Source organism: Vidua macroura, chromosome 14 (assembly GCF_024509145.1).
Source record: "Vidua macroura isolate BioBank_ID:100142 chromosome 14, ASM2450914v1, whole genome shotgun sequence".
In the NCBI taxonomy this organism is placed as follows: Eukaryota; Metazoa; Chordata; class Aves; order Passeriformes; family Viduidae; genus Vidua; species Vidua macroura.
Window position 1 is genome coordinate 20,598,303 of NC_071584.1, and position 23,512 is coordinate 20,621,814.

A 23,512-nucleotide genomic window follows, 5' to 3' on the forward strand; every position below is an offset into this window, starting at 1 on the left:
AGACTATCTACGGACCCCTGGCACCTTTGTGCCCACACCTGCTGCTAAAGAAATCAGATTTATGGGCATGGCAGGGCCAGCAGCCAGCCTTGCCAGGCCTCAGTGCAGCTGGCACCCAGCCTGTGCAGCCAGTCCTTCCCCACTGGCATTAGGTGGTGCTCTCCACCACCACATACTGGTGCAGACTGGTGTGGGAGGTGGCTGGACCAGCACAGAGCAGGAGCTGCAGGGGACAGTGGGGCAGATGCCACTTTTAGACTTTTAGCACTTTGCAAATTGTGAAAATCGATTTATCATCTGATTACTTGGTTGTGAATGATATTTGGCACTTTTATCATGGCCTAATCATTCTTCTTCTCCTATATATATATATATTTTAATAACCCAGGAAAAGGTTTATGGGTTTGGGAATGTAACAGTTGCAATACATGTTTGTTTTCCTTCTGATTTTTTCAGGCTGGCCCCTTTGATCTGCCTGTGTTAGTGTCATACAAACGTATAGAGAATGGTTATGTGAAGGCTGAAGATGCTGTTACTAATTTGGCAGAAAGATATCCTCTCAGGATACCTTAAAGTGCTCCACACAAACACTGCACATTGCCATGCTGTAGGAAACCCATGGTTTAACCTGGCAGTGACCTGTGATAGAACCAAGGACTGTGAGCAGCCATGCTGGGAGAGCAGCCAGGGCACTGGCCCCACGCTACCCTTTAGTCTTTGGTCTTGAGGCTTCCCTGCCCTCCCAGAAAAACCAATTCTGCCAAATCCTACATCACTGGAGGCCGAGAAACATCTTTAGGAGCTCACCCAAAACAGCATGGATTGAAGTGCAAGCGTGCAGCGCCAGCCCCGTTTCACACGAGGCTTCCTGTGCCCGCTGCAGATCTGCCCGAGAGCAGCAGGGCTGCTCAAAGCTCCTGCTCTGCCTGACCAAAGAAGTAGCACAGGCTTCAACCCAGTGACGTTCCCCCCCGGCCCCCCGAAGGCACTGGGGAGAGGCTGCTCCCCTCACACAGAAGGAGGATGTGGCCCCGGAGCCCCTCTCCTGGTGCTGGGGCCGTGCTGCCCCCTCCCAGCCGTGGGTTCCCAGATGCACACGGCAGGATCAGCTGGAAATTCGGGAGAAATCTTTGCCACTCTCTCCTCCAGGTGGAGCTGGAAGCAGTCTGTGGTGTGTCCACGTGAAGACCTGCAGTGCTGAGAAGTGCCAGAGCATCCTCCCACAACCAGTTTGCTGATGGGTTTGTTCCTGCTGGAGAGTGAAGGAAAGGTTGTTTTGTGGCTGTTGGTGATGGAGGGAAGTTTCCGTGGGGGGAAAAAAGGAAATCCCAGAAGTTGGGCTGTGCCAGACTCTGAGCCCCAGTGCCCAGGCTCCTGTGGCTGTGCTTGCATTGCTGCACTGTGCAGGCTCTCCAACACTTCCAAGGCCTGAGGGACAGCGTAGTCCTTGGCTGATCCCAGGGACATGGGCTGTGCCTGTCAACCTGCGGGTGTATAAAACTGCAGCTTGAGTTATTTGCACTAAGAAAAAAGAAGACAGTTTAAAATTGAATACATGAACCTGATTTCATTTTACATTTTGTTTTTTAAATTGGCATGTTCTTTTTAAATCTACCTGTACCATGGTGGTAGGAACTTTCCTCTTTAGGTTCTGCACAGCAAAGGTGAGATGCCTGACTCAATATTCTTTTTTTCTCTGATACTTCACGTGTGGAAAGAGCAGCTTCTCTTGTGTTAAGTCAGGAGCAGTGACAAGAGCAGCCCGTGTGCCCCTGCTGGTTGGTGTGACAGTCCCTCCCTCGTGCTGGTGTGCCCCAGAGGAGCTCCTGTGAGAAGCTTCGGGGCTGGTTTCAGAAGCAGCAAGCTCTGCACTGCCGCTGGGTTTGGCTCCCGCTCGCTCAGCTTTGTGTCATGTCAACAGAACAATTTGGGACTGCACAGAACATTCCCCTCACCAAATCTTGTTGAACTGCAGACTGTTAATTTTTGGAAGAACCAAGTCTTGCTCTCTGGCTGCCATCCCTGCGGTTCGGCCGCAGCTGGTGCGGCTCAGCTGCTGGCAAATTCTCTCGTGCATCATGAGGAGGTTGGATGGGCCTTACCTGAGCAGGAGAGGGGGGTGCTCAGCCCCTGTGGCTGCTCTGCCATCGCCCAGCACGGCAGGGGACGGATGGACAGCACCACTGGACTGTACACTCTGCACTGGCCTCAGCTCGGGTGGTGCCAGCGAGCGCGGCTCAGCTCCTCGCTGCATGCAAGGCAGGAGCTGCACTGCCAGCATGTGTCCCATGGGCAAAGCTTTCATCTTCTTCTTTTGGTTTGGTTTTTTTTTTTTCCTGTTTTCCTAGCTCATTTCACAGACCTAGAATTCAACTTGCAGACCTTGTCCCGTGCTCAGCTTTTCTTGCAGAAATGTGGTGCCTACAGATCAAGTACACGATGAATACAATGAAGATAAGCTCTATATGCCAAATCTAACCATTCTCCTTAAATACACGGTTGCTGACTTGTGTTTACATAACTTCTAAAAAATGGGCACTCAAATGCCTAATTCCTGTGATTCAAAACCATTCCAAGCCCGAATGGTCCCAAGCATGACACCTTGCTTCTCAGTTTTTGTGTCATGCTCTGCTCCAAGGGTCAGTCTGTTCCCCTGGAATTCCATTGGTGGTGTCAGTGGGAGCAGTGGAGCCTGACGTGTGTGTGAACTGTTCAAATAGTCACGTAACCAGGGTAATTTCTGCTGCCTGTCCCAAGACAGAGCCCTCTGAGAACCAGATCCTTCTCTTGGCATTTCCAAGTGTCCTGTCTCCAGCTGGAACAAGCCATTGCAATAGCTGTGTGTTCAAACCCAAGGTCGGGGTGGAATTCACGTGGAATGTCTTGAATAGCAGCTCTTTTGGGGGAAAATGCAGTTTTTCTTGGGTTTGGATCTTCAGATAGTGCACTGGTGTAGTGCTGGGTGCCAGGAGTGCCAGGCTGCCCTGGCCCTGCAGAAGAGCTGATCCTCGTCACTCAGCAGTGGCAAAACCATAATTCTGGTTGCTGTGGGTGGCTTGTAAAATCAGGGAAAACCTTCTGAGGTTAGAGAGGGGCAGAAGTGCTGGTAGGGGCTGAAGGTGTGAGGCAGCAGGACAGGGATGCTGTGGTGGGTGCTCGTGTTCCCTGATGGCTCACGGTGCTGGCCAGGTGCAGTGAAAGGTCAGTACAGGCTTTTCGGTGGAGAAACTTGAAGGAAAAAAGGCTGGGGTTTTCTCATAATAATTTGTTGAAGTTTTATCACTGACTAGTGACACTGAAAGATAAGGAAAGTAATTAAGGTTCCCTCTAAAACTCTTATGTGGTAACAGTGGAGCTTGGTGTAGCCATAGCGACTTCTCAAAAACTAATCCTAATCGTTACGAGAATATTATAAATGACTTGGAATTGCATAAAAGCTTCAGATTGAATTTGTATACACACAGTTGAAAAACTTTCCTAATACTGCACCATTTATCCAATTTCCCAGCTATGAATTTTTTAAAAAAACCATGTAGTGTATAGAAAATGTAAATTATATACAGGCAATGAGCAGATACATTTTCAGCTTCTTGCAAAGAAAAAGGACTGCAACCTTACATTTTTTTCACTTAAATGCAATTTTATACATTTATGTTGCTTTATATCAAGGAAATTGAATGTGAATGTTACCTTTTATGAATGCAACTTGCTCTTTTTTCATTACAGAAACTTTTGTTTGAAGTAATCAATAAACTTTGGTATGTTGTTCTGATTAATACATATTTGTTGTCTCTCTCATCTCCTTGGATACTCCTAGGGGGTGATTGATTGTGTGGGCTTTTCCAGGGCAGTACTGGGGGGACAATCAGCATTTTCACAGTGGGGTAGCTGCCAGCTTGCTTGTCTGATGAGGAGCAGCATTTGCCTAAGGAAATACTGCTTGCCTCTCATACATTTTTATTTTTCCAGCAGTGTGTTAGCAATTGTGGGTATCAGCTGCTGCACATAGCTGGCCTGTGTGCTCTCAACTCATTTCCCTCAAAATGAATGTTTAATTCTGAAAGTGAATCCTGTGAATTAAGTGAATAAATTGATTTAACTTTCTAGAATAGGTGAACCCAGGGCTTCAGCTGACATTTAGGAACTGGCTGATAAAAATGTAGGTCCCTCTGCCTGATTTCCATTCACGAAGTGTTTTCCTTACTGCTCTGTTTTGGTTCTTGGTTCTGTGTCGTGGCTGCCTGTAACAAATAAGTATTTTTTAGTTCAAAGCCTCGAAGTACCCAAATGAGGTTTGCAAAGTGCCTGGTGCTGGTGAGGATCAGGCCCAATATTTGCATTGATGAAATTCCAACAACACGGGGAAACTGCTAAAGCACGACTCGCAGTGTTTGTGTAATGCACAAGAAATATATAGACTTAACTTTCTTTTTAAGGACACGGGTCTGTTTCAAACTGAAGTGTTTGTAATGAGAAGCTGACAGTTTGAAAAATTCTGTTTTGGCTGCTTCGATCCCCGCAGCTCCCGTCAGGCACCGCAGGACAGATGGCTGAGCTATTTAAAACAAACTCTAACCTTTCCCCAGCAGCTCGTACTATTGGAAACCAGATACAGGCATTGAGAATCTTAATAGCACCAGTGAGTGATAGTGGAAATGTCTGAAGGGGATTTCACTCCGAGCTGGCTGCCCAGGACAAAAGCTGTAAATGTAAGCGATGGGAGATGACCGCAGGTCACCGAGTGTTTCAGAAAGCACCAAAATTAGCATTTAAAACACCCGCGTAGCCCTTCTTGTTAGAAAGGAGAAGCGACGTCACGTTGTAAGGTGATTTTTAACAAGGACAGCACTTTTTGAAGGTCAGGCTGCTGGCGTGTGAGGGCTCTTGGCACGTGGAGGGGGCATGGTGTCCCTGTCCCTCGCTGTGCCCCTGCAGCTGTTGCAGGACATGCATCCACAGCGTTCTCGCTGCTGGGACTGGGCTTTGCTGCCTAAATTGTCACACGTCTGGGGATAACCTGCTAAGCTGGAAAATACACAGTGGCCTGGAGAAAGGGTGTGTGTGTGCACCTGTGAGTGTTCCTTTCCAAAACCAGGAGCTGTACCAACAAATGAGGCAGGTCTGACTGACGTAGGGGGAAAGCGAGAGTGGGAGAGCAGAGTGGAGCCCTTTTTTATTTTCACATTCAAGTAGGAGACACAAAATCCTCCTCCTGATTAAATCTGTGCAGGTATGGCTGGTTTCAGTGGGGCCAGGATTTCTGCCAGGGTCTGCTCCACGTGGACCAGCTTGGGAAGAGCCACACTGGGCAGTGATGCTGCTGTCTGCACAAGAAATCCTCCTAAAATCCCTGTTCATGAAAACCAGCCTGCGGTTAATTGCTCTTCTGCACAAGTAGTTTGCTGTGGCTGTGCTTACTGCAGAGGTGAGCAATTCCCTTGGACATCACTCTGACTCTAACCTGTGTTTAGCCACTCTGTTTTTCCAGTTCTCAGCACTTGACTGAACAGGTATTTTTGAAGGGTGATTTCTCAAATCCAAGTAATGGCTCCAGTCTCAACCCAACCTTCTAGCCTTAATCTGGGAAAGGGGAAAAAACATGGTGGTTTTTTTTCAAATATAAGAGGTTTAGAATCTTGTTTGAGTGGGTTTTTTCAGCCTCTGATCTGGAATTAATGAAATTAGTTGGAATTCTTCCTACAGCTTCTCCCTAAGATTAGATTTAAGGATGAGGCATTGCACCCACATGAAATAAATCTCTGCAAACAGGTGCTGTCAAGATTTTCCACAGCTTTAAAGGGCTCTTGCCCCTCACACACCAGCTTGTATGTGCCACCCTCAGAGTGCTGAACATTGCTATGGGGCCTGGACAGGAGATCCCTGAAAAAGGAACTGCCATGTTTCTGGCTGGCATTGTTTCCTTTTTAATCTGTCTCCTTGCTGCTTCTCTCTCAGTTTATCATCTCCTGGGCAGGCAGAGGTCGCAGCTGGCTCTGGAGGAGCCAGGGAGCTGCTGGCAGTGTAAAATGTGGGCAGCTGGATGGTGTGGAATGCCTCGCTGGGGTAGCTGGGCGTTTGTAGTGAGATGCCCCAAAGGAGGCTCTGCAGCAGCCAGGGTTCCAAGCCCGGAAGCTCAGTGGCCACAAGAGCCATGAGCATGTGCCCTGCAGTGTGAGTGAAGGCAGCTTTTTCCAGAGAGCAGGAAACGGATCGATTGCGAAACCTGGGGGGCGACAGCTGCATCTTCTGCTGGGTAGGTTCATTTTCCCAAAATCCTGTGTCAGAGGTGGTGTGTGACACGCAGTGGGGATGAGTCCCAGCTCCAGCAGAGCATCCCCTGCACGCTGGTGGAGCAAAACAGGGACTTTCAGCACTTGGATGGTCCCATTTCTCCCAGAGCCGTGGCAGTTTAGGACAAACAGCATTCCTGTGATAAGAATACGGCAGGAATGTGGCAGGGCTCTTCCTTGACTTGCAGCCTTGCGTACCAGACTGATTTTTTTCATGAGTAACTACAAATGAACTCTCCCTGTCACACAAGAAGTGCTTTGTGACCAGACAGAAAGTCATCTATCCAAACTGTATGACAGTGAGAACCTGCTGTGTCATGACCAAGGAGCGCTGGCTGAATGGGTTGTTTTTCCTTGAAAAATTCTGTATCAGTGTAAGAAGAGGTCTACCAAAAGATGCTGGGTTTTATATTACCACTGTTAGACCACGGCTCTTTAATTAATAGCCCTGGCTGCTGAAGTGTTGGAAAAAGGCTGCTATTATAGCAAAGAGCATAATTAAAAGGTTGTTTTGGAAAAACAGGAACATCTACTTCTCCATGCTGCCTTCCTGGGCAGCTCAGGCTCCTGTTGAGACTGAGCTGGCATCGTTTGAACCTCAGCATCAGGAAAACTGAGAATGATGGGTCAGCCCAGTGCTGTGCCTGGAGCTCTGGCCAGCACTGGCTGTAGGACAGTTTAATGTAGTTCTCATAAATCGTTCAAGGAATTTGCTAGAATGCTGCTTGCAGTGGATGGAAATGCCCTTTTTCCTTTTTTTTTCTTTCCCTACAGAAGTGCTATAGGCACTAAGGCAGGGAGTAAATCCAGCTGCAGGGTGGTTTGCTGGGGGGCACTGGGTATAGTGGCAAATTAAAGAACAAAAAAAGGAATAAAGGGGGAGGAAGAGGAAAGAAAGGGGAAAAGGGAGAGGAAGGAAAAAGGGGGAGAAGGAAGAAAAAAGCAGAAGAGGGAACAGGAAGAAATACTGGAAAAAAAGACTAAAAAGAGGGGGCAAAAGAGGAAAAATAGGGGAATGGAAAAAAGGGGGAAGGGGGAAAAGAAAAAAGGAAAAAAGAGGGGAAAAGGGAGGGAAGGGAATAAACTAAAGAAATAGGAAAAAAAGGGGAAAAGAGGAAAGGGGGGGGGGGGGGGAAGAGGGGGAAAAAAAGGCAGAAAAAAAGGAAACAAACGAGAAGACCAGGAAGGAAAAATCGGGGAAAGGGGCTAAAAAAAAAAAAAAGGGGAAAGAAATGCCGGTGGGAGGAGGCGGCGGGGGCGGGGCCAGTACCGGTACCGGTACCGGGGCAGTGCCGGTACCGGAGCGGGGCCAGTGCTGGTACCGGGGCGGGGCCAGTGCTGGTACCGGGGCGATGCCAGTGCCGGTACCGGGGCAGTGCCGGTATCGGGGCAGTGCCGGTACCGGGGCGGGGGCAGTGCCGGTACCGGGGCAGTGCCAGTGCTGATACCGGGGTAGTGCCAGTGCTGATACTGGGCCAGTGCTGATACCGGGGCAGTGCCGGTACCGGGGCAGTGCCGATACCGGGGCAGTGCCAGTGCCGGTACCGGGGCAGTGCCAGTGCTGGTACCGGGGCAGTGCTGATACCGGGGCAGTGCCGGTACCGGGGCAGTGCCAGTGCTGGTACCGGGGCGGTGCCGGTACCGGAGCGGTGCCGGTACCAGGGCGGGGCCAGTGCCGGTACCGGGGCGGGGCCGGGGCGGGGCCGGGGCGGGCGGAGGCGGCGGCCCCGCCCGGCGGGCCCGGGGCGCGGAGCGGGCGCTGCCGGCGGGGAGCGCTGCCCGCGGCATGGCCCTGGCCCTGGCCCCGGCCCCGGCCCCGGCCCCGGCCCCGGGCGGGCCCCCGCCGGGGGGCACCTCGGCGGGGGACATGGAGCGCTACTACCGCCTGCTCCGCGCCGCCGCGCTGCTGGAGGCCGCCGCCGGTGAGTGCGGGGCCGGCGGGGCTCGCCGGTGTCCGGGCGGCGGGGGGGGGACAGCGGCTTCCCCCGGACACCCGTGGGGGCAGCGGCACCGCGGGCAGGTGTGCCCGTAGGTGCCCCGTGTGTCCCCGGCCGTCCCTCCCCGGTGCCGGTGCCGGTGCCGGGCGCGTTCTCCGCGCTCGGGCGCCGCCGCCCGCGGGAGCCTCGGCGGGGTCCGTCGCTCGCGGATCCGAGGTGCTGAGGATGCGAGCCGCTGTGCTGTCGGTCACGCCACGGGCGGCCCGGTGGGTGCGGAACGGCCCCGGGGTTTCAGGAGGAGCCTCGTCCCCCCGCTGCCGGCGTTCCCCGACGTGTCGCCGGGAGCGCGGCTCGACGCGCCGGTGAAGAGCCCAGGCGCTGCCGGCGGCAGGGGATGCCGGCAGTGCGAGCCCCCGGCGCGGGTTCCCGTGGCCAGAACCGAAGACCTCTTCCCTGGGAAGCTGTACCTCATCCTGCTGGCGCTGGCTGCCCGTTCCCGGCTCGGAGCTAGGGAAGCAGGAGATGCGCGTCAGGCGTGCTTCTCTGTCGGACACCTCGTCCCCCCTCCCGTGTGCCTCGGTCCCCAAGCACCTCTGGACGGCCGGTTGTGCCGGGAATGTGGCGTTGTCCTGAAGCGGCTGTGCTTCCGTGGCTGCACACCCTGAACGTGAGAAGCAGATGCAATCTGATCCTTATGCCAGGCCATAGCTGCCTCAGCCACGTTTCCTTTGATGGACGGCGATCTGCTCAGAAGTTGTGCGGAGCCCTCACTTTTTCATTCTTTTCCTGCTTTCCTGAGGGGAGTTACAGGTATTTTTGCAGTGAGGTCTTTCCTCAGCCAGGAAGGGGTGGCCCCTCGGGTGACTCCAGCCTCACTGGAGCACGCACACCTTGTCAGGAGCTGGAAGCAGGCAAAGCCATCACTCCTCGGCTGCTTGCAGCTGGCACAGTGCTTGCAGCTGTGCCGGGCACCAAAAAGACACACTGACCCCAAAAAAGCTTCCTGTCTAATGCCAGCTTTCTTGACATCTCTGCCAGGCACAGCTGGGGGTGCAGGAGGAATTTGTCAGGGGCTGGGTCACAGGTGAGGACTCTACCAACGTGTCACCTGCTTCCCAGCAGCTGTGTGTGTCCATGCCCTTCTGAGCTGCTGCCAGCAGCAAATTCTGCTCTGGCTGCCCTGCCCACCTGACCCTGTTCCTTTCCCTGCACCCTAAAATGGAGCAGATAAATGCAGGCAGGGGTGGCCATGGTCAGTTAGCAAAGGATGTGCTTGAGTGGATGTGACTAAATGCTCCTTGTGCTGCTGTCAGCATGGGACACCCACGCTGCTGCAGCAGGGGCTGGTGACACGGCGATGGGGACACAGGTGGTGCACGTTTGCTGTGAGCTGTGTGCTGGGAACCAGGTGAAAGCAGGCAGTGGGTTTCTTCTGAGCATGAGCCCTCTCTCCTAACCGGCTTTTGGCAGATGACCTTTGTGTAATGGTCATACAGAGCCGAAATACCCCCACAAAGGCACCCTTGTGTGGTTATAGCTGCAGGATCCAGACCCATGATTTGGCATCCACACAGGTTCTTAAAATAAAATGTTGAGAAAGAGACAAAGTTGAGTAAGGTTCTTCAAATCATGAGATTAAAAATGAATCACAAGTTCTTTTCCCTTATTGCTGATTTCTGAGCATTCAGCCTGATCTGGGACTGTGTTTTGACCACTTCTCTAGCAGCAGTACTGGAAACGTGGTGGTGGTTTCTGGTAGAAGGTGATCCACCCGTACTTGCCTTAGACTGAGATAAAAGCCTGTAAAAACCCCAAGCCTTTAATGGCCATTCCCATCTCTAAAATGGCTTGGGCTCCCTCAGAGCATGGCAGAAGCAGAGCAGCCTCCAAAAGCTCTGTGCCTGCCTGGCCCAGGCCCTCTGGGTGGCCCCAGAGCAGTAGTAGTCTGGGAGCAGTCAGTAGTAGGTGGGATGTGCTTCCTCTCCCTGCACCACATTTGCTACAACCACTTTAATGGCTTATCATTCATGGGCCAGGACAAAAGTGAAGTGACAGCAGGGCTGTGTGGGAGGGAGCAACTGAAGTGTGAAGCATGGTGGGGGAAAGAAAGAGTTTTCCAAAGCGCTCTCTTTGCCGCTGAACCAGAGGGTGCTTGGAGACCCAGAGTGCATGGATGGGGTTCAGAGCTGGGACCTTGCCCCTGGCTGTGCTGCCGTGGGAGCCTTTGTTAGCTCTGGTTTTGGCAGGTGGGACTTGCAGGGAATCCCACAGCCACGAGCCAGCCTCTGTGGACAGCCACGTGTCGCTGTGACAGTGGCTTTGGGGACATGTGCTGAGCACAGTGCAGGTCCCTGCTCAGCCTGCCCTGCTGCCACGGCCTCGCCCAGCTCATCTGCAGCTCGCCTAGCTCAGGGAGGTGTAAGGCCATTGGAAAATCGGTGGGCAGAGGAGCTGGAGTGTGAGGAGCGCTGGTGGCAGTGGCTGGGTGGGGCTGCCTTGTTTTCTGAATCCCTTTTTCCTCCCAGGCGATGCTGGACGTGGTCCTAGAGGTGAGTCAGGATGTCCTGGGCAGAGCTGCTCCCTGGGGCCCAGCCCAGCACAGTTATCCTGCTGCTCCGGGTGAGTTTGTCCAGGGGCTGGGTGCTGACACAGCCAGCAGGGACAGCACTGTCCTCCCTCCCCATCGCACTTTCCACCGCACAGGCCTGCTCCTGCTGCAGGAGCAGGTTAGCTGGATTTGGAAATGTGCTTTTACTCAGTGGGGGAGTGCCAGAATCGGGCATTTCCACTTCCAGTTCAGGAAAAATGGTGTTTCTTTTCCCTTGCTTTACAGTAGAGTTTCCAGGTGATGCCACTGGGGGAACCTGGCTGCATCCTTTAGTTTCCTGGCTATATCAGCTGTGAAAGAAATTGTTCCAGTGTCCTCAGTGAACTTCATTCCAGCCTCTCCAGGCAGCTAGTGGGGCCCCAGGATTTACTGCTGAAATATCTCCCAGGAGTTACTTTGTGCTGGAATTTCTCTTTGAAAAATCAGTGTTTGCATGGTGCTGAATGATGGTGGGAAAGTTACTGATGCCTGTGTATTTTTATTGGGTTTTGGGAGTCTTTTGTGTTGAATGGGCTCTGTTTTTGGGGCTGATTGTTTGGACTGGGAAGATGTGTACTGGTGGCAGATGTTAAATGTGCCTTTGCCTGCACAGCTGGCAAATGTGCCCTGGTGCTGATGTGCAAACACATGCACTGCTCTCTTTGGTAAGGGAAGAGTGACTGAAACTGGAAAAAGGAGAAAACTAAAGTACCTTGAAGCTCCTATATGTTAGAAATGCTAGAAACTAGATTTTCTCAACTCCCACATTGCGGTTGAATCCAAAAGAGTGGGTGTTGGGAATCTTTTATTACATTCTTGCAGTTGACGTGAATTCATGTATGGTGGAGCTGGCTTTTATCATTCCCAGTTTTTGCTTAGTTTGGTGTGATATGAGAATGGGGTTTTTCTGATTGGACATGAAAACATCACAGCATAGCAGGAGGTAACAACTAAGCCCTGTTGCTGCTTAATTTGCTTTTGCTTCACCTTTTCTTAGCAAAGCTTCCCCAGTTTCTCAGCTGCTAAATATAAATTGGAAGAGATTCCCTCCCCAAAACTCCATGGTCTCCAGCAGAGGGGATCTTTTATCCTCCCCTGAACATCCTCCTCCTGGCTGGCAGCGTGGCTCAGGCTGCCTGTGTGATGCTCCTCAAACCTGAGCTGTGCCCAGTTAACGCTTTCTGTGTCTTCTCTTCCTTTCCTTTCACAGCACCTTTTTTTTTTTTTTTTTTTTTTTTTTTTTTTGCCTTTTTCCTCTCATCCTCAGTGTGTCTAAGTCTAAGCCTTTCGAAAAGGTCATTTTGGTTTTTCAGAAGCTTTCCTTTTTTTTTTTGCTGTGTGGTTTCTCACTGAGCACACCCCCGGGTCTGGGTGGTGGGGATGTGTCTGCACTGAGGCACTGAGTGCACACAAGCTCTGGAGGGCCTCGCAGGAGAAGCACAGCCCTGGGTCAGAAGAGAGAACCATCTGTGCTGCTTCCTACGCTGTGCTGGAGCAGGTGCATGGGGAGAAGGAAAAGAAGGAGCTTGAAAATAGAATGAGCCGTTCCTTAAAAATCCCCCCAGTCTGAGAAATGAGAATTTAAGGAGTCCTTGAACCTGGTGAGGTGACCAAGCCATCACTCCTAGGGATGGACTAGTGCTGGTGGGACTTTCATGCCACGTGCAGGACTTCAGGCCTTGCAGGGGCCATCTCCCTCAGGATCAATACATCACATCTGCCAGAAAAAGAGGCATTTATAAACCTAATTGCTACCCTTTCCCTCGAGAGGAAAGCCTGGTTTTGGCTGGCTGCAGACAGGCAGCAGGCTGAGCCAGGGCTCGGGGTGTGCAGGAGCTCCCGTGAGCCCCTGGCCACAGAGAGGTGCGAGCTGTCCCCGTGGGCTGTGGGGACAAAGGGACCTGCAGCAGTCACAGGTGCTGAAGCTTTCTGCCATCGATATTCTAATGTGTCCTTTGAGTCGCCCACTTGGCATGGGGAATGGCCCACCCGCTGGAGCCACAAACAAGGAATCCCAAACAAGGGATTCCGTGGTTTACCCAGGTGTCCTGGTTAGTCCAACAGGCTGCAGCAGCAGGGTTTTAGCAGTGCCCTGTGTGCCAGCTCTCACACAGCCACGGACACCTGCAGCCTGATGGGGGGAGCTGCCATCAAACGTGCCCTTTGCCAGCACCAAATCCTGCTGGCACTGTGCCTGTTCTGTTCCCAAGCCACCGGGGACACGATTTGCTCTCGGCTACCAAAGAGTTTCCTCTCCCATCCAGGAAGCAGCCTCAGGACCTTGGCTGTGTGTCCTCTGCCCGGAGCAGCCCTGTAAGTCACCTTGGGTGAACAGAGCAGCCTTGTTGGGGAGCACAGTGTGCTGTTCTGTGCCACACGTGCCGTGTGTGGGCTGTCTCCATCAGCCTCGTGCCACCTGTCCAGCTGCCAGCCCCTCCTGGCTCTGGATCCTACAAAAGCTCTGTAAACACCTGCCCTGCCTGTGCCCAGCAGTGAGTGTGTCCTGTTTGGGCAGGACAGACCCACAGCAGCTGGCTCTGGGCACGTGGATACCTGTGAGTTTCTGGGCTTTACCTTGGGTAACTTTTTGAGGGCTAAAAATCTGTATAAAAACCTGTATAAAATATACAGATTTTTATGCAGATTTTTACTTTACTCCCAGGATCCTGCTCCAGGTGTGAGCTTGCTGGGGAAGCACACAGGTGGGACAGATCCCCCACGAGGGACTGCCTGAAGCAGTGTGTGGGCACAGGGGCAGTGCCTGGCTGCCTCCATGCTCCTGCCCTGTTCTCTGCAGCCAGGAGCAGGCCCTTGGTCACTTGGCACAGCCTCTGTGTGGTCGGTGGGCAGGCGTGCTGTTCACAGCAGGGCAGTTTGCAGACAGTGTAAGGTAGCTTTTTTCCCCCCTTTAACTCCCTCTGTCCTTCTTTGTGGAGATGGTGTGTGCAGAGGGAGGGATGGGCTGCAGGGCCACTCCTTTGGGGTGCTGCACTGCTCTTTCTCCTCAGACACAGGGCTGTGTTTCTGTCCTTTGCCCCAGTGAATATTTAATTTTGCAGCGGGAGAAGCTGGGAGGGCCACTGTCCCCACTGTGCTGGTTCATGCTTGGGGCACTCTGCTCCAAGGGAGTTTGGTTCCCATTCCTGCACAAAGCAGAGATGGGAATGACTCAGTCCCTGCACGCCCCCAGTCTGTGCTCCATGGGCTGTCTGGGAGGCTTGCACAGACCCTGTGGCAGCTGGGAGAAGCCCAGCTCGCTGAAGGTCCCAGTGTCCTGCAAGCCCTGCTGTGGGTAGGGTGTGTCCCAGCTGGTGTCAGCCCCAAAGGCCCTGCTGGGCAGCCCAAGAGAGACGTGGCTGCTTACCCCAGTTAGCCCAGAAAGGCACCAGGAGACATGGAAACAGGTTACAGCTGTGCTGCTTTGAGGGTTCCCTCAGTGCCAAATAAATGCTGCTTTGCTGGGTGTCCAGAGCAGCTGAGAACAGGCAGGTCATGGAGAAGCTCAAGGTGATCTGTCACACTTTTCATTTGGATCACTGCAGTTTTGTTTCCTGGACTAGGGCAGCAGCCCCCAGATGAAAAGCTGCTGCTGGTCACTGACAGCAGAGCTGTCTCCAGGTGGATTTCATAGCAGCAGACAGCATTTGGTCAGTGTGAGCAGCTTGGCAGGTGTGGTACACAGCTGCTGAAGTTTGGGAAAGAAAAGAAGAGTTGCTAAGAGCACTTCAGGGTTTAACTGAGTGTTAGAAGAGGGATTTGGGCTGGGACAGGAGCTGTCCCCTGTCTGGGTGTCACTGCACACCTCCACCCTGCATGACAGCCCCTCCTTGCCCGTGTCTCCTCCAAGGCGTGGTCACTGGCAGTGAGCATCGTTCCCACTCCTCAGCCTGTGCAGTGATGCCGAGGTGCATCCCTCCCTCTGGAGGGGCTGTGGAATGTCCTGCACTGTGCAAACAGAGATGGGGACAGGGCACTTCAGCAGGGCTCCTTGCTGAGCCACGCTGGCTTTCCTCAGGGGGCAGAGAGCTCTGCATTTCCCCTTTGTCTTTTCCCTGCTTGGCTTCCAAAACTCTGTGTCATGGCAACACTCTCCCCCTGCAGAGGGGCCTCTGAGTGTAATAACTGCAGCAGTGTTTTATGAATGCCCATTTTAGAACCCCTATAAAAGTGACACTGCACTGTCCTGACAATTTGCCATCCAGATGCTGCTGGTTTTTAGTAGGACCCTGAAGCGGGGGGTCATGCCAGCTGTGTGGGGACAGCAGTTTGTAGAGTGCTCTGAGATGCTGTGTGGGGAGTTCAGGCTTGGTTTTGTAACAGCTGATGGTCACAAAGCCCCTTTTTGGCTTTGAAAGGAATGAGTGGAGTTTCCTGAAAGCCTGACTTGCTGCTCCATGTGCCAAGGAGATGCAGGCTGGCTCTGCTGTTCATGGCCAGCTCGGGCAGTACCCTGGGGTCTTTTCTGTACTGTCCTGAGAGTGGCCTGAAATAAAAAAATCTGCCACAGAACATCAGCTGAAGCCTTGTTTGAGAGTCTTTGGTGCCTCACTGCCTTTCACTGCTCTTTCTGCAGAGATTAATATTTGAGGACAAAGGTCATGCTTCTGTTCAGGATTTATTGCAGCATCCAATGGAAGTGCCTCAGGCACAGCAACACACTCGTGGGTTTGATGCCAGCCCTCGATTTTCCCTAATATTTGCCCAGGAGGTTGAGTTCAGTGGCCAACACAGAGTGAGTGCCAGGGATGAGCTGGCAGAGGAGCGGCTCTAATCTCACCACAATCAGGCTGTTGTTGTGCCCTGACCTTGCCAAGGGCAGCATCCTGCTCCTCTGTCCTGTTGGATTATCCCAGAGCATGGGCACCAACTCCCCCTACCTCCCTGCACCTTGTTAGGTGGTTCTCAGTGAGAAAATGTCTTGTGAAACTTTTAAATGAAGTGATTTTTTTTTTTGAGCATGGAAAGGTTAACTTCCTCTCCGCAGCCTGTTTCCTGATCAGCCTCCATGGACTGGCACATCCCTCTCATTTCAGTGCAGAACCCAACCAAAACCCACATGTGCTGTCAGCCTGGAGCTGTGGCTGCTCTTGAGGCACGGGGGAGTTCCAGCACGTGGCTTGGCTGCTGCATTTTGGGGGAAGCCAGGCTGGGCAGGGTGGGCTTTGGGGCCAGGCTTCACCCTGCCTGTGGACCCAGCAGCCCCACGCTGATCTGGGGCCAGCACGTGGGCACAGCATGGGCTTTTGTCTCGTATTTTCAATGACACACGTGTTTGATGCCATCTAGTTCATGTGTTGGAGTTCATTGAGTTATTAAATGTGAATTTTATCAGTATGAAACCATTGACCTGGTGGAAAAAAAAAAAATCAACAAATAGAGAAGAAATCTCTTGCTGCTGCTTGTCCTCAAGTTGGGTGAAGCAGTTGAATGAGAGACAAATATTTGAAATATCTTTGCAAGACAAACTTCTTTCTCACCACGACCAATTCTAGGGCCTGTTAAAATCAAGAATGTTTTTGTAGATGCCAGTGGGACTGAGGCTCAATCCTCAACGAGCAAAAAGCACATTTTTACCTACAGGAGGGAAAACCAGCAGCGTGTGTGTGCCTAGAAGGGCAGAGGGAGCCCGTGGCTGCTGGGGCTGTGGGAGGCAGGGTACCCCCACACACATCTGGGCTGCTGTGCTGCAGCACCCAGCAGCCAGCACAGGCCTGAAAATCTTCAGATAAAGTAGAAGTGACCAGAAAGCTTTTGGAAAAAAGGGAAATAGAATAAATATTGATTATGCTGGAGTGTGCTGAAGTATGCAGCCTGTCTGATCTAAAACAGCCAGAAGATTATTCCCTAGGACCAACTCTGCAGAATAACCAGTGTTTAAAATGTGATTATCAGAAGGCCCAAGGACTTTAATCTGTATAGATGTGCTTCAAAACATTTATTTGCAGGAACAAGGATGTTTGATTTTTAGCTGTCATTCCATTTATAGATAATCCAGAAAAATGTCTGCCAGCTTTAAGCTCCTCTTGTGTTTAGTCAGTGTGGTCTTTGTTTCCTTCTCCCAGGGCAAGGTAAAGCTGTGTGTGTTGTTCTGATGTGCTTCGTTGCCTCTGAAATGATCATGGTGCTAAATATGGTATTGAAACAGCCTCTGCCATGATTTAATTAGGAAGAAATCTAATAACTGAACACAGGAACAACAGCCTCTCCAATGTCTGTGGCCCCATGCCAGGTGAAAGCATGATTTCAGGAGCTTATTTGTTCAAAATTAAAGCCTGTAACAGTGTGAAAGCCCAGCCTTGCTCCCAGAGCAGCAGCCCTGGGCACTGCAGTTCCCAGCAGAAACCTCAGCCCGTTGCACTGCCAAGGCTGGGAAGCACTGGGAGACTTTGTAAAACAGGGAGTAGGATTGCTAACTCCAGAATACAAATTTTACACTGGGTATGGTGGGGAGGGGAGGGCACTCAAGCTAAGGGGCACTGCTCCCTTGGTGCATTTAGTGGAATACATTTGTTGCTGACTTGTGGCTTTCACCCTGTTAGAGTCATTAGAAACATTAGAAATAACATCTCTGAGATCCACATATCCTTTATTACACAATTTCACGTGTAGTTTAGGGAAGTTCAGGTTCCACCTTTGGATTAACACATTGATAAATGTGTTTGCTTTGGATTTGTGCTTTATTTTGATTGCTGCTTTTCCCTTTCTCCAGAAACTGCAATACCCATCTGTGCAAAGGACATCAGTGATGATCTGATGAAGGAGTTTGCTTTTCTGTCTGGTGAGTACCAGAACATCTCCAGGGTCTCTCTGGTAATTAAATACTCCAGACAAACTTCTTTGCTGTTTGTCAGAGAGATACTTCACACAGGCCATTACCCATCAGGTAGTATCCAGTGCCACTAGAAATGTTGTTAATAAAACATGGAGGCAGGTTAGGTTTCTGTCTCGTGCCACACTGTAAAATACCCTGACCTCCCAGCACTCAGTGCCTTAACAAGCACTTTGCTGTGAAATGTATTTCTGTAGGTTCCAGACCCGTGTGTTTGCTTGCCCTTGTATTTCTGATTTCTTTTGCTGTCCTGTGTGAAGCACACTCAGTAAATAGAGGACATGCCTGCTGCTCAGTACATTTGTTTCTAGCACCTGCACCTGTGTGTTGTGCTTGGCCTCAGAGGCAGCCTTGGCTTCGTTTTGCTGCTCTGGGGATGAAAACCCCTCTGGCAGTGCTCTGACCTGGCTGCTGCCCCGGGCTTTGCCGTGGCCCTCCTGGGAAGCGTGGCCAGGGAGCATCCCTGTGTGTTTTGCAGGTGGAAGGGGGAAGGACAAGGCTTGGATTATCACCCTCCCCGACAACGCTGGCTTCAACGAGGTGCCCGAGGAGAGCGTGTCTAAAGTGCTGACGTACCTGACGTCAGTCCCGAGGTAGGAGGCCCCTGCTACCTCTGGTCTGGGCTGGGCAGAGCTGGGGGTCCTGCCTGGGCTGGGCAGGGATCTGCAGGGCACAGCCACGTGTGGGCCCGAGGGGCTTCTTCAGCTCTCAGAGCACCACAGGGATGCAAGGCCTTACAGTGTCCAGGTGAGGTGCTTTATGTGCCAGGAGCTGCAGAGGGAGGGTGGACATCATCCCTGTGGCCTGTCAGCTGGAATGTATCACACGTTTAGTTGATTAAGGTTCTAATTAACAGCAAGCTTTCCTCAAGCTTTGGCATGTGTCACCTCTTAAATATACCATGCCGCTGCAAAATAATATTTTGACGTGTACAAATAGAGAGTCATTACTGTGGAAAAAGAGAAATGAAACCAGAGGAAGAGACTAATTACAGAACAAAGCCTTTGGGGTCCCCGTGACAGCTGATGGCTCAGCAGAGAGCAGCAGCTCCCATTACCTGCCTGTGTGTCAGGGTTAGGCTGCTGACAGTCTGCCTGTGCCTCACACAGGGCTGTATACTTAGATTAATGGCCCTCCGAATTCTTGCTGCTGAGCCCGGTGACTCACTTACCTGGAATCCTTAATTTTCTTGAATAATGCCTGTTTTGGCAAATTTCTTCCTGCAGGGAGAGCAGGCTGACAGCAGCTAGATGGGAGCTTTCCATTAGCAGCTGCTTTGGAAGAAGTGTGGAGTGTTTAGGCACCTCTATTAAATAAAAAAAAAAAAAAAAAAAGGAAAAAAAGGAGCCTCTGGTTCCTCTGTCCTCTTTTTGATGGACTCTGAGGTTTCAAGGGCTCCTGGCCCACAGAGCACTGGCCCAGCAGGAGCAGGACCCTGCCAAGTGTTGTTCATCCTGTGCAGGCAGCCCTGGTCTGTGCATCTGCACTTCCCAGCTCTGTCTGGTTTCTCCAAGGCTTCCTATTCCACCTGACTGTAAACACCCTGGCATTAGCATGATGAGCAGTCCTGATGTCCCTGTAATAGGTCCAACTCAATCAAGAACCTAATGAGAGCTGCGAGCTCGCTGGTGATTCAAACACGTTCAGCGTGTTTTTAGTAAAACTGCTTTAATCATCCTGCTCTGCTCCTCCTCCCCCCACCATAACAGCCTGCCCCAATGTCTGATCACCTCACAAACGTGTGCTCCTAACACCTTGGAGCTGAAAGGCTCGGGTGACCAGGCAAGCATCACCTAGGTGAGGGTGGCAGACCTGTGCCCCTGTGTGCACATCCCTCAGCAGCACCACATCGTGGGATTAGAGCTCAGACTGTGGCCCAGAAAGTCCCTAAAAGAGGTACATGTTTACCTGCCAGAGGTATTTCATCTCCTCACATACCAGGGTCAGGGGAGGGTGCACCAGCACCTCCTTAGCTGTGGATGTGCAGGGGCAGGTCAAAACCACACACCCTGTGCAAAGGAACTGCAGGTGTCCTGCCTGTGCCAGTCTGAGCAAACCTCGTGGGGGTCAGTTTGTAGTATTTGGGCAAGTTGAATGGTTCCTAGTATTTTGGGCAGCTGAATTTCATGAGGCATTCTTCTGCTGGAAATAATTGCTAGATAAAGGAGATGGCTGCTGAAAGCTGCTCCTGAGCCCTCCAGGAGAGTGCATTAATAGGGTCAGGAGGAAGGTGAGTCTGCAGGCAAGTGCATTTTTAGTATTCCTGGGAACTGCTGCAGGCAGGAGGCAGCTGCAGAAAGCACTTGTGTGGATGAGCTGGAAGGGAAAATAAGTAATAGGTGCCCACTTTCTATTCTGTGCACATCCAACTCAAAATGCTGCCTGCCTGCCTGCCTTCAGGCTGGCTGTGCTGAGCAGCACCTGCAGTGCTGTGCTGGGAGCAGGGAAGTGTGACAGGTCCTGGAATTTGCAGTAAAGAGACCTGAGGAGTGAGGAAGCAGCACTTTATCCAGGCTTGGATTGAAGGTTGTGACAGTGTAGTCTTTACAGCAAATACAAATCTTTTCTCTAGCCTGAAAGAATTTACCTCTTCCAAGTTAAGCCACAATTCCAGTAGAAGCTTAAAAAAAAATCAATTGAAGTCAGTTATGATATCTGTAAGATTGTTATTACAAAAAACTGACTGAATTACTATTAAAGCAAAACTTGAAAACTGAAAAAATCCCTCTGTGTGTAGCATTGGTGTGGCATTACCTTCAATACTGTGTGCAGTTCTGGGTGCCACATTTAAAAAGGGTGTGAAGGTCCTCGAATTGTCCAGAGGGAGCAAGTCTGGTGGGAGGGCTTGAGGGAATGTGTGTGAGGAGCAGCTGAGGCCTCTGGGCTTGTCCTGTGTGGAGAGAGGGAGGCTGAGGGGGGATCCCACTGCTCTCTGAGCTTCCTGAGGGTGGCATGTGCAGAGGAAGGGGCTGAGCTCCCCCCTGGGATCCAGGGGGAGGCCACGGGATGGTTCAGAGCTGTCAGGGCAGGTTTAGAGCAGACACTGGGGAGCATTCATTTGCTGAGGGGGTGTAAAACACCAGAACAGGTTCCCTAGAGGGGTCATTGATTCTCCAAGCTGTCAGTGCTCAGGGGGCGTTTGGACAATGCCCTTAGCAGCATCTCCTAGCTTTTGGTCAGCCTGAAATGGTCAGGCATTTGGAGAGATTATCACTGTGGGTCCCTTCCTACTGAAATAGCACATCCTATTCTGCCCCTTCTGTCCTTTCTTTGACTCTCCAGCTTTTTGGTATTTAGACAAGCTTTGCCTGTCTCCTTTAGGCTGGGAGGTGAGGTGCAGAGTGGCTCAGAGCTGTGATGGTAACACGGAGTGGTGGCACACTGGAGGTGCTGGTGGCTATAAATATCTCTGGATTTCAGTACTGGGCAGGTCGTGACGCCGTGCTCTGATCCCACCAGCAGCAAGGAGTCTCTCAGTCCTGTGCTAAATCTCACAACTGCAGGCTCCAGGGTCCAATTTCAAGTCCTGCAAAACATCCCAGGTCTTTATTTTTAGTCTGGTGCATCAAAAAAGCGACAAGAAACACCCAGAGAGAAATAATCCTTGCCCTGGTTATCTGTCTCCATCTTTCTGCTCTGGATGCAAACAAAGAGCCCTCAGAGCCTTGGTAGAAAGCATTGATTTATTTTTATTGTCAGTCTGAAAGGTACATCACGGGCCTGGAAATCTGATAAACCTGCAAGGCCTGGCTTGCAAACAGACTTTCTCCACTGGCCTAGAATAAATGACAAATTTCTCACAGTAGGTGTCAAGGCTGTCAGACTGCTGGGAACTTTCCTCTTTGCTTCTGTAAGGGAACTGATAAAAGTACATTAGCATGCTCAGAGGCTGCTCTCTGAGCATAACCTTGTCCTGACTTAATGACTTCAGCTTTTCTTAACTGGCACTGCACTACAGTCTGGCTGCCTTTTCTAAATTACTTGGATTCTGGGGGTTTTCTTCAGGTTTTATTATGGTTATAGCAGTTCTGTGGAAACGTGGTTTATTTTTTTTTTTTTTTCAATTGCAGGCTCTTAGGAAACACCAGGGGAGTTGGGAATTGTTCTTTATAGTTCAGAGACATACCTTTTAAAATTTTAGAGTGTGCTGAAAAACCAAAGGATTTTGGTATTTTTGCCTCATACCAAAGGTTCCTTTGGCCTGCTCCCACCCACCTGGGTCACTTAGCTTGTGGTGGGGGTGAACAGAGCTAACAAAAACCTGCAGAATTGTCTCACCTTGCCTCAACTATTCTAAGTAAATAAAGGTTTTGGCTGAAAAGTCACGCTCACCATGCTCACAACCTCAGACTTTATTACATGTGCTCTGTGTATGACCCATATGTAAAATTTGATGTTCATTTTCTCTGCTCTTTTCTTCTGTGCTTCAAAGCCACTGAATAAATTCAACTGAAACCTTTGCACTTTGGGTGTGAAGCCACAGATCCATAAGCTGTGTCACAGGATAGCTTGGGAGCTGGGTGCCTCCCCATGTCTTCAGTCACCTATTGTTATGAGTCAGAGAGAATTTTAGTTTTTATCCCTCTGAGCAGCACTGCTAATTCCTCTTAAATGTATTTGTCAGAGTTGTAGCTGCCACAGAGCAGAGCAGCAAGATGTGCACTGAAGGAAAGCTCCTGCACTGCCTTCAAGTGTCTTTTTTTTTTCCTTTCCTGTAGTGAGTTGCCAAGTATTGTCTGCCGTGTGATGCTTCTGAGTAATCCACCGTGTGTTTGCCTTGCCAGACACAGGAATTAGCAGAGATGGTGCTGGCAGGAGGCTGCTTGCACAGGGCTGTGCCCGGGGCAGACACCTGAGCCCTCTGGGGAGGCAGCACGTGTACTGGGATCCACATCCACAAAATAAATACTGCACCTATTACCTGAGTGTGCTGTAAATACACCAGGAGGAGGAGGTTACACGCTGGCGTGGCCCTGGCTCTGTGCAAACACGAGTGCAGCTGTAGCTGGGCTGCTCCCAGGAATATTTCACTTACAGACCGGGCAGCGCCGCTCCTGCTGCCTGCCCAGGTCACGCTGGGCATTTCAAAGCAGCTCCAGGGTTTGGGTGTGAAAAGGGACGTCAGGAGCCTGTGCTTGCCGAGTCAGCCGGGCTGTGCTGGAAAACGCCTTCGAGCAGTCGCTGCCTCCCCGGCAGGACGGGCTGGGGGAGCCACCACAGCTGCCCTGCCCCTCTGCCAGGCTGCCACTGCCCTGCCCTGCCTGGTGCCACCTCTGCTGTCTCTGTCCTGCCCTGGTGCCACCTCTGCTGTCTCTGTCCTGCCTTGTGTCACCTCTGCTGCCTTGTGCCACCTCTGCTGTCTCTGTCCTGCCCTGGTGTCACCTCTGCTGTCTCCTGTCCTGCCCTGGTGCCACCTCTGCTGTCTCCTGTCCTGCCTTGTGTCACCTCTGCTGTCTCTGTCCTGCCTTGTGCCACCTCTGCTGTCTCTGCCCTGCCCTGGTGCCACCTCTGCTGTCTCTGTCCTGGTGCCACCTCTGCTGTCTCTGTCCTGGTGCCACCTCTGCTGTCTCCTGTCCTGCCTTGATGCCACCTCTGCTGTCTCTGCCCTGCCCTGGTGCCACCTCTGCTGTCTCCTATCCTGCCCTGGTGCCACCTCTGCTGTCTCCTGCCTTGGTGCCACCTCTGCTGTCTCTGCCCTGCCTTGTGCCACCTCTGCTGTCTCTGCCCTGTCCTGGTGCCACCTCTGCTGTCTCCTGTCCTGCCTTGTGCCACCTCTGCTGTCCCTGTCCTGGTGCCACCTCTGCTGTCTCTGTCCTGCCCTGGTGCCACCTCTGCTGTCTCCTGTCCTGCCCTGGTGCCACCTCTGCTG

The 23,512-nt window shown here is 51.7% G+C and overlaps 2 protein-coding genes across 8 annotated transcripts in view; both read left to right on the forward strand.

Moving 5' to 3' along the window:
- ATP11C (ATPase phospholipid transporting 11C) overlaps positions 1-3,780 on the forward strand; it is a 54,601-nt gene extending 50,821 nt beyond the window's left edge. For 2 of the 5 annotated variants that reach the window (XM_053990176.1, XM_053990178.1), the window contains one exon: positions 457-3,780. In XM_053990176.1, coding sequence (XP_053846151.1) covers positions 457-573 — 117 coding nt within the window. In that variant the 3' untranslated portion in view covers positions 574-3,780. The remainder of the gene's footprint in view (positions 1-456) is intronic. The other 3 variants (XM_053990177.1, XM_053990180.1, XM_053990181.1) reach the window with 2 other exon arrangements.
- A 4,335-nt stretch (positions 3,781-8,115) lies between these two features.
- MCF2 (MCF.2 cell line derived transforming sequence) overlaps positions 8,116-23,512 on the forward strand; it is a 59,014-nt gene continuing 43,617 nt past the window's right edge. For 2 of the 3 annotated variants that reach the window (XM_053990161.1, XM_053990160.1), the window contains exons 1-3: positions 8,116-8,212; positions 17,524-17,592; positions 18,122-18,236. In XM_053990161.1, the coding sequence (XP_053846136.1) occupies positions 8,158-8,212; positions 17,524-17,592; positions 18,122-18,236 (239 nt within the window). In that variant the 5' untranslated portion in view covers positions 8,116-8,157. The remainder of the gene's footprint in view (positions 8,213-17,523; positions 17,593-18,121; positions 18,237-23,512) is intronic. The other variant, XM_053990157.1, reaches the window with a different exon arrangement.